At 49.8% G+C, this 9,532-nt stretch overlaps 1 protein-coding gene across 1 annotated transcript; it reads right to left on the reverse strand.

The window, feature by feature from the left end:
* Positions 1-9,321, reverse strand: LOC310701340 (uncharacterized protein). The gene is made up of 4 exons (XM_083492092.1): positions 9,225-9,321; positions 6,887-7,862; positions 3,616-3,751; positions 1-2,196 (listed from the first exon to the last, which is right to left on the reverse strand). The coding sequence occupies exons 2-4, from the start codon at positions 7,667-7,669 to the stop codon at positions 1,133-1,135; spliced, it is 1,983 nt and encodes a 660-aa protein (XP_083348218.1). The 5' UTR covers positions 7,670-7,862; positions 9,225-9,321; the 3' UTR covers positions 1-1,132.
* Between the last annotated feature and the right edge of the window lie 211 nt (positions 9,322-9,532).

Consider the following 9,532-nt stretch of genomic DNA (forward strand, 5'->3'; position numbering starts at 1 on the left):
TCACGGAGAACCACTGCTTTATTTCCCATCAATGCGTATCCTGTAATTTCCTGCTGATGTACAGTGATAAGAATATTTTACAGTACACTCCCACAACGAAACACCAGGGTTGTATTCAACCACGTTCTAGGCGCATAGAAATGAGCAAACCTAAGATAATTGTGTCCATTAACCTCAGTAGGACAAGCATGGGCTTTGAGCCCTACTCAGAGTAGAGCCACTGGAGCTAATTAACCTAGTTAATTAATTTCAGTGGATCTACTCAAGAGTAGGATTTGGCTGACTACAACCCAATGTTTGGAGGGGCCATAAATCGGCTGGGTTTCTCCTAGCAACTTCACCAGCAGTTGTCGGAGTCGAGAAGTAACTGCAGATTATCTTCTCCTAGATCAACTTTTCTCAACCTGTGGGTCCCCAGATGTTGAACTACAACTCCCATCTGTTAGTTTCTGTTTTGCCACTGTGCAGCTGCTTGGAGTCACAGGACTCTGTTTACATTCCAGAGACCTTCCAGGATGTTGGAAGTCTCACGGGAGACGGATGTGACGTTAGTGGTTTCCTGTTCCTTTGTTGTTCAGTTGCTCTCTGCTTTCATAGAGAGAGGATGTTTCTTTGCTGTCTGCGTAGTAAGAAATAAAGCATAGCAGGTAGCCATAAATCTCATCACTTCCGCGTGCTGTTTTGGATTCTCTGCTGAATGTGCCTGAGGCCTCCTCAAATTATCATCGGAGGATGAGCTTTATCAGCTCGGTCAAACAGATTCCGACACCATCACCCCTATCTAGCAAGGCCAGAGCTAAGGGATGATGGGAGTTGTAGTCCAACAACATCTGGGGACCCACAGGTTGAGAACTGCTGTCCTAGATGAAAGCAGGCAAATTATTTCCCTCCCCCCAAAAATGATTTCTGGTTTGTTTGTTTTTGTAGAAAACCGGTTCCCTGTAGCACCCAGCCACGGTTTACCATTTTCCAGCACCACTGCAGTTCAACTAATAAACACCGGTAACCTTGCTGCCATGCAACCAAAGTCAGGAGGGAAATGCCACTGCAGACTGCAGGCAAACCACATTGCTATGGGGGCAACCGTAGCCACCTTGAGACTCAAGGCAACATGGGGCGGAGTCTGGGCTCTTTACAGGGCTTTGCTGGGCGGAGGCTCCTCCCGGAGTCCGAGCAAGTTCAGAGCTTCTCTCGTGTGGATCTTCTGGTGCCGGACGAGGACGGCGCGGTGAGAGAAGCTCTTGCCACACGTGGCGCACTGGTGGGGCCTCTCGCCCGTGTGGACCTTCTGGTGACGGATGAGGACGGCCCGGTCGCAGAAGCACTTGCCGCACGTGGCGCACTTGAAGGGCTTTTCGCCCGTGTGGATCCTCTGGTGGACCATGAGGATCTGCCGCTGGCTGAAGCTCTTCCCGCACTCGGAGCAGGTGTAGGGCCTCTCCCCGGTGTGGACGCGGTGGTGCTTGACCAGCTGCGAGGACGTGTTGAAGGACTTGTCGCAGTCGGGGCACTTGAAGGGCTTCTCGCCCGTGTGCGAGCCCTCGTGGATCATGAGGCTGGAGCTGCGGCTGAAGGCCTCGCCGCACCGCGAGCACTTGTAGGCCTTCTCCCTGGTGTGGACCTTCTGGTGGTTGAGGAGCTGGGTCTTGCGGCTGAAGCTCTTGCCGCACTCGGGGCAGCTGAAGGGCTTCTCCCCCACGTGGATGCGGTAGTGGCGCGTGAGGTCCGAGCTGACGGTGAAGCGCTTGCCGCACTGCGAGCAGCTGTAAGGCCTCTCGCCCGTGTGTGTCCTCTCGTGCGCCACCAGGGTGGACTTCAAGCTGAAGCTCTTCCCGCAGTCCTGGCACATGAACGGCTTCTCGCCCGTGTGAGTCCTCTGGTGCGCGACAAGCACCGTGGTCCGGCTGAAGCTTTTCCCGCACATGCCGCACACCTTTTCCCCCCGACTCCTGCGCCTCCTCTTGACGACGACCGCTTGGCCCCGTTCCCCGCTCTCTCCTAAACAGGGGGGGAACACGTCCCCTCTGGGCACCAGGGACTTTTCCCGCCCTTTTTCTGATCCGTCGCGGCTCGCAGAGGCGTCTCCCCCTTCTTGGGGCCAGGAGAGACCTCCCCATGAGGCCCCACAGAGTTTGACCAGCTCGGTATTTTCGAGGTGTGTCTTCTCCTCTTTGCCCTTGGTGATCCACCCATCACCTGCCAGGAATACAGAGAATTTATTCATTTAAGCAGTGCTTTTTTCTGGGGGGGGGGACGCAGGGGTATGCATACCCCGAAACATATTGTGAATCTAAGTTTGGCCCCATTGAGGGGCAGTATTTTAATATGAGTAGGAAAATGAGAGTACAGTCATACCTCATGTTACCTTAGCTTCAGGTTGTGCGTTTTCAGGTTGCGTACCGCGGGGACCCGGAAGTACCAAAAAGGGTTAATTCCGGGTTTTGCCACTTGCGCATGCGCAGATGCGTAAAATGACGTCAGCGCATGCGCGAAAACGGCGAATCGCGACCCGCATGTGCGCAGACGCGGGTTGCGTTCTTTTCAGGTTGCGAACGGGCCTCCGGAACCGATTCCGTTCACAACCAGAGGTACCACTGTACCCCTAAACATTTCTTTTTTAGAAAAAAACACTGCATTTAAGTGATTTATATGCCACGCCATATTTCAAAGAAATCTCTAAGCGGTTTACATCATAGATACAAAAAAAACGCCACCCCACATTTAAAAAAAAAAAATCCACATTTCAGAGCAGAACAATTAAATACAAATGAATAGATTAAATTCCCCAGATGTGGAACACCCTCACTAGTGAGGTGAGCCTGTCTCCTTCAGTATTAACTTTCAGGAGGAATTTGAATACACTTCTCTTTTCCCAGGTGTTGGGCGGCTGCAGAATACTGTTCCCGGCAACCTGGAGATCACTGGGCAGGAGGAGGTTTTTAATTGTAATTATTAACTTTAGAACATTTTAAACTGCAACTGCTTTTCAGTGTTTTTAATCGTTATTTGTTTCTGGAATGGTTCGATCTGTTTTAAAATATTTCTGTGCTATGCTTGTATTTCTAAATCGTATTATGTGTTTGCTGCATTGAGCCCTTTGTAGAGGAAGGGTGGAATATTAATTCAGTTAACAACAACAACCCTCTTCAACATCTAAACTAAGAAGCTTTTCCCGCACATCGACTTAAGGCATTGACTTAAACATATAAGACACCCTCTTAAACATATAAACTAAAACAACTAACATATGGGGACCATAATAACCACTAGCAAATCCAATGGCAGCTGCTGCCCATTGCGGCTGATAGGGTGGAATGCAGGGAGCCCAACAGCAGATGGCGCCACCCTCGCAGTGGTTCCCAACCTGTGGGTCCCCAGATGTTGTTGGACTACAACTCCCATCATCCCTGAGCTCTGGCCTTGCTAGCTAGGGGTGATGGGAGTTGTAGTTCAACAACATCTGGGGACCCACAGGTTGAGAAAGGCTGGCTTAGAGGGCCATATTTGGCCCCCAGCCTCAGGTTCCCATGTATTGTGAATCCCAAACGCTGGGCAGAAGAAGTCACAGGTGACAAAAGCCACCTAAGGAAGATGGGACCATAAAGAGAAACCCACCTCCCAGTCTAGGGGAGCTGGTATCGGCACCGCCCTCCTGCTTGACCGTGGAGCAGAGTGGCGTCTCCTTGAGGACGGGCAGAGGCGACTCAGCTGCAGGGAAGTTCAAACCCACCTCCTGGATCAGCGCCGGACCCTGAAACGAGAGCAGCACAAAGGGATTTGGGAGGGAGAAAGTGGTGGTCTCCATTATCTAGCCAATCCTGCTTGTGGAATGCTCTCCCCAAGGAGAGTAGTGAGTGTAGTGGTTAGGGGTGGTGAACTAGGATCTGGGAGACCAGGGTTCAAATCTCTGCCCGGCCATGAAGTGTGCTGGGTGAGCCCCAGTAGGACTCGTAAGTTTGAAGTATCACCATCCAGCTTTCAATAAAACACAGCTTCCCCCAAAAGAATCCCTGGCCACCAGGGGTATTGTGTACAGTGGTGCCCCGCAAGACGAATGCCTTGCAAGACGGAAAACCCGCTAGACGAAAGGGTTTTCCGTTTTGGAGGTGCTTCGCAAAACGAATTTCCTATGGGCTTGCTTCGCAAGACGACAATGCCTTGCGAGTTCCTGCGGGGTTCCCCCCCCCTTTTTCTAAGCCGCTAAGCCGCTTATCAGTTGATCCGATCAGCAGATAAGCCGCTAAAAGCCGCTAATAGCGCTAATCCGCTAATCTGTCAATGGGCTTGCTTCGCAAGACGAAAAAACCGCTAGACGAAGAGAATCACAGAACGGATTCTTTTCGTCTTGCGAGGCACCACTGTATATAGTTTTCACTCAGGTCCACGTCAGTTAATTTAGGCGGGAAACCCTGGGCTGCTGTTGTTACAATGTGGACAGCCGGCTGCCTATAAAAGCAGGTCGGCTGAGCTGTTCAGTTCAATTCCAGCTTACTTATAAAGAGCGACTTGCAGAAATCTCTGTGTCGTCTGATATGTCCACCCACTACTTAATACTGGCAACAAAGGTGGGATAGGATGGACATCAGAGCACAGCCAGATTAGGACACTCACCGAGTGGAATCACTGAGTGAAATCACTGAAGAGAACCCAATTCAGAGCTGACCGTTCTGGCTAGAGCACTGTGTTCCATCCATCACCTACCACGTCGGCATTGGAACAGAGCTGTCAATGTTTCCCTTTTTTTTAAGGGAAGGTCCCTTATTCCGAATAGGATTCCTTGCAAGAAAAGGGAAAAGTTGAAAGTTCTGCATCGGAACCATGGCTTCACTCATGCCTCTACTGCCGTTCGCCCCAGCCTCTGAATCATGGGACTCCTGGCAAAGTATTGGAAGACGCAGCAGCTACCCACTCTGGAAGAATGGCAAGCGAAGGTGACAGAGTATATGAGTATGGCAGAGATGACCGGCAGAATCCGCGACCAGGGGAGAGAGACGGTGGAAGAGGACTGGAAGAAATTTAAAAAATACCTTAAAGACTGTTGCAAAATTGATGACGGCTGAGATGTTATGGTTATAAGAAATAGAGAACTGCAGCTGTAAATCTTAATTCTAGAAAAAATGCATAATGAATATGAGTGAACAAATTGAAACGAAGGGTTGCTGAGAAAGGGTTAACATAAGGATGCAGAAAAAGGGAGGTATGGGGAAGTCCGGGAAAGAAGGTTTATGAAAATAAGTTTAAGAAATTATACATGTTTATTTGTTTGTCTGTCTTGTATGATTTTGTTTTGTTATTTGTTTTATTATATGTCTGGAAAATTAATAAAAATTATTATTTTTAAAAAAAAATGAATCATGGGACTCCTACCTCGCTCAGTTCGACTGCTACCTCCAAGCCAACAAGCTGACGGAAGGGTCAGAGAAGCGGAAGCGGGGCCTATTCCTCAGCCTCTGCAGGCCCGATGTGTTTGAGACAGCCCGAGCATTGGTCGCGCCACTAGCAGTCCAGGCAGTGCTGTGGGACATGCTAAATGAGAAGCTTAAAAACCCCAACATGACACTACATAACAGGCGTCACCTACACACTCTCAGCAACCTCCGGAGCTCCCAGGATCCTTAGAGGGAAGTCATGACTACCAATTATTTTCCGGGCTCAATTCCAAGTGCTGGTTTTGACCTATAAAGCCTTAGAACGGCTCAGGACCGCAATACCTCAAGGACCGCCTTTCCATATGAACCTACTTGGATCCTGAGATCATCTTATGAGGCCCTTCTTCGTGTGCCTCCTCCTCTAGAGGTCCGGAAGGTGGCAACGCGAGAACAGGGCCTTCTCTGCAGTGGCTCCCCGTCTGTGGAATGCTTTCCCCAGGGAAGTTCGCCCGGCGCCTTCATTACACACCTTTAGGCGCCAGGCAAAAACGGTCCTTTTTAACCAGGCCTATACCCTTTAAAATGTTGCTCTTTGGGGGGGTGTTATTGGGTTTTTTATTTTATTCTGATTATATATGTTGTGATCTTTTCTGTGAGCCGCCCTGAGACCTCTGAGTATAGGGCGATATATAAATTACCTTGAATTTCTGCTTAACCCTCAAGAAAGAAGGGCATTTTCGCTGGCCAGGTTTAATTCAAATCCATCAAACCTCCTTTGGGGAAGTTTCTCAGGAAGGGTGGAAGGAGAAAGAACTTGCCCATGTGAAGACCACCTGGTGGAAACCCTTACACATATGATTCTCAATTGTAAACTATATGCTGATCTCCGCCAGCAATTTCTAGATCAACTCTGTATCCCCAAATGGAAACCAGAGTCGTAGGTCATACATTTTTTATTGCTGGGGAATGATCAGGAGCTCATCAAGTTAGTGGCTAAATATCTCTATGTGGTTTTTTGTCGTCGAAATACACCGTAGACATCTGATTTCCCTGGAGACCAAGAGATGTGACAATAGACTGCTCTGCCTCCTTTTTTTAAGCAAATGTTTTGTGCCACTGGGGAAGTGGTAATTCTGTATTGATTTGTTTTGTATAATAATAATAATAATAATAATTTGTATGTTTGTATGTGATGCCAATAAAAGGTTTGATGATGAAGAAGAAATAATGATAATGATAATGATAATGATAATGATAATGATAATAATTGCTCAACCAATCTGGGAACTGTAGCTCTGTGAGGGTAACAAGGGATACCTACAAACTCTCGGCAACTTCAAGAGCTCCCAGGATCCTTTGGGGGAAGTCATGACTGTGGAACAATATTGCTTCAAATGTGGAGTGTGGATGGGGGCCTTTCGGCCTGGCCCAACTTCAGGGCTCTCATTGTGGCCAACGTATGAGGTCTTCACAACTCTCTCAAAACATCCTTGAGAAGCGACCCTAAACGTTCTCACCTCCCGTTCTGTTTTGGCCGCCTCCCGCCGTCGCAGTAAAAAGCCTTCGGCCAGGGCCACCGCCTGGTCACAAGTCTGAGGGCAGCCATCTTTGACCCAGCCCTGAAGCTCCGAGGGCAAGATGGCCAGGAATTGCTCCAGGATCACCAGCTCCAGGATCTGCTCCTTGGAGTGCCTCTCCGGCTTCAGCCACCGGTGGCAGAGGTACCAGAGGCGGCTGCAGGCCTCGCGGGGACCTTCGGCCTCCTGGTAGCGGAACTCCCGAAAGAGCGTCCGCTGCACATCCATGGCGACCGAATTGTCTCCCAGGAGATCCTCTGTCGCTTTCCAACAATCCTCCGTCTTGACAGCGGCAATCTTTGTGGCGTCCCTTGAAGCTTCTCTGCCAAGGCCCGACAGCCTGCCAGACCTCCGACAAGCGCTCGCCACTCCCTCAAAGGTGGCCAGGAAAGTTTTGGGATCGTCCCGAGGCAGAGACCCCAGCAAGGGAGGGTTTCCCCATCCCGAGCAAGGGAATCGTGTGCCTTTCACGTCTTCCAGATGTTTCCATGGCTTCCCGCCTGACTCGCCCATGACCAGTTCCAGGGCCTCCCTTTTCAGGAAATCCTGGTCATTCCCAGCCTTGGCTTCGTGGGAGGATATTCCTGATCTCTCCACTGCCGCTTTGGGATCGTGGCCTGTTTGGCTGCTCTCTTCCCGGTGCTCCTTGGCCTGGATCTCCCGCTGGAGCAGAGATCGGAAGTAGAGATCAACGCTTGGCGTTCTTCCCTTCTTGGCAGCCATTTTGGATCTTCAGCTCAGCATGGCGACCTTATGGGTAAATGTCTATTTAACGGGAAAAGCCACCCCAAAAGGATCTGCTCAGGCATGCGCCAGGCCCACAGGAAGCCTGGGGCATTTCTTTGTGGAGGTGGAGAACAGGGATCTCTTGACAAATGCAGTGTTTCACAAGAAGAGTTGGGGAGGAGGGCTTCCCCTGAGAAAGAGACAGAGATTTAAAAAGACAAGGATGTAAGAGTATAGAGATGAAGTTTCGAACTTTGCCATCTTGGTTGCTCAAAACAACAACAACTCATCTTCCCTCCCCATCCCTTTTTCCTTTCGTGTCGTCTTTTAGATTGTTAGCCGGACAGTGGGGACTGTTCAGCTGGTTTGTTAATTTGATCCACAAGCTGCTCTGGAAAACTTTTGGATGCAGAGCAGGAGGAAATACTTTAAACAAACAAACAAACAATTTAGTGTACTTTCCCAGCTGACACAGCTACAACAATATATTAATGGAATCCCAGAAGAACATAACCTCAAAAGATTCCATCATGGTGTCTCTGAAAATTTTTACACATCACTTGGGAAGACAGGTGAACTAATATCAGTGTACTGGAAGAAGCAAAGATCCCCAAGTATTGAAGCAATGATTCTTCAACATCAACTTCGCTGGACCGGTCATGTTGTGCGGATGCCTGATGGTCGTCTTCCAAAGCAACTACTCTATTCCGAACTTAAAAATGGAAAGCGTAATGCTGGTGGTCAACAAAAGAGGTTGAAAGACTGTCTCAAGGCAAATCTAAAAAAATGTAGTATAAACACCGACAACTGGGAAACACTGGCCTGCGAGCGCTCCAGTTGGAGAACAGCCTTTACCAAAGGTGTCATGGGCTTTGAAGACACTTGAACTCAGGATGCGTGCTAAGAGGAAGGCACACTTGGCAAATCCACACCGTGATCAACTCCCACCCGGAAACCAATTCCCCACTGTGGAGGGGCGTGTGGATCCAGAATTGGCCTCCACAGTCACTTATGGACTCATTGTTAAAACCGTGTTTATGGAAGACAATCTTACTCGGCTACGAGGGATCGCCAAAGAAGACGACTGTTTATAACCCACAAGAAACTAAAAGCAGTGTAGGCACATAGGATAGAAGCTGTGCTATACCAAGTCACACTATTGGTCTATGTAGCTCAGCGCTGCGTACACGGACTGGCAGCAGCTCTCTGGGCTTTCAGACAGGAGATTCCCGCATTGCAGGGGGTTGGACTAGATGACCCCGGGGTCCCTTTCCAACTCGACCCTTCCCGTAAAATTAAAAGCAGGCATCCTAAAAAGCAGGTAGCAGGCAGACAGGGTAGTTCAGTGGTTCTCTGCTTGATGCAGGAATTCAGAGAGCTGCCTTCTTATCAAGTCAGACCAGGAGCCCAGTGATGCTGAGCACAGGTTGGCAGCAGCTCTCCAGGATTACAGACAGGATGCATTCCCAGCGCTACCTAGAGAAACGGAGGACTGAATCCGGACTCCCCAGGACCTCTCCAACTCACTATCCTTCCCCTAAACGTTACTGACCCATCCAGAGCATTGACACCCCTTTGAGATCCTCCTTGCAACCGGAGGTGCTGAGCCCCTGATTCTCCTGCAAATCGGTCTCAGAGAGCCGCGGCACTGGCAAGCTGCATCTGCCAAGAAAAAAAAAACCCTCTCCTGCGCATTCACACGCGCACGCATGCAAGTCTTGCGCGGGGTGGGGGCGCACGCCACCAGGCGTTGCAGCCCCACCAGGCGGGTGCACGGGCGCCTCGCCCCCTTACCAGGGGCCGGTCTCTCTGCAATTCTCGCCCACAAAAGAGGGAGGAAGAGGAAAGGACTTTCGGAGC

The sequence above is a fragment of the Podarcis liolepis genome (genome assembly GCF_965112155.1).
Source record: "Podarcis liolepis genome assembly, chromosome: 2".
NCBI classification, from domain to species: Eukaryota; Metazoa; Chordata; class Lepidosauria; order Squamata; family Lacertidae; genus Podarcis; species Podarcis liolepis.

What these genes read in the sequence shown, in the direction of transcription:
- LOC310701340 (XM_083492092.1), bottom strand. Translation starts at nt 7,669, where the DNA reads ATGGCTGCCAAGAAGGGAAGAACGCCAAGCGTTGATCTCTACTTCCGA. An exon ending in CGGCCAAAACAGAACGGGAG is followed by an intron (nt 3,752 to 6,886) that starts GTGAGAACGTTT and finishes CTCTCGTTTCAG; the next exon opens with GGTCCGGCGCTGATCCAGGA. An exon ending in CAGCTCCCCTAGACTGGGAG is followed by an intron (nt 2,197 to 3,615) that starts GTGGGTTTCTCT and finishes TATTCCTGGCAG; the next exon opens with GTGATGGGTGGATCACCAAG.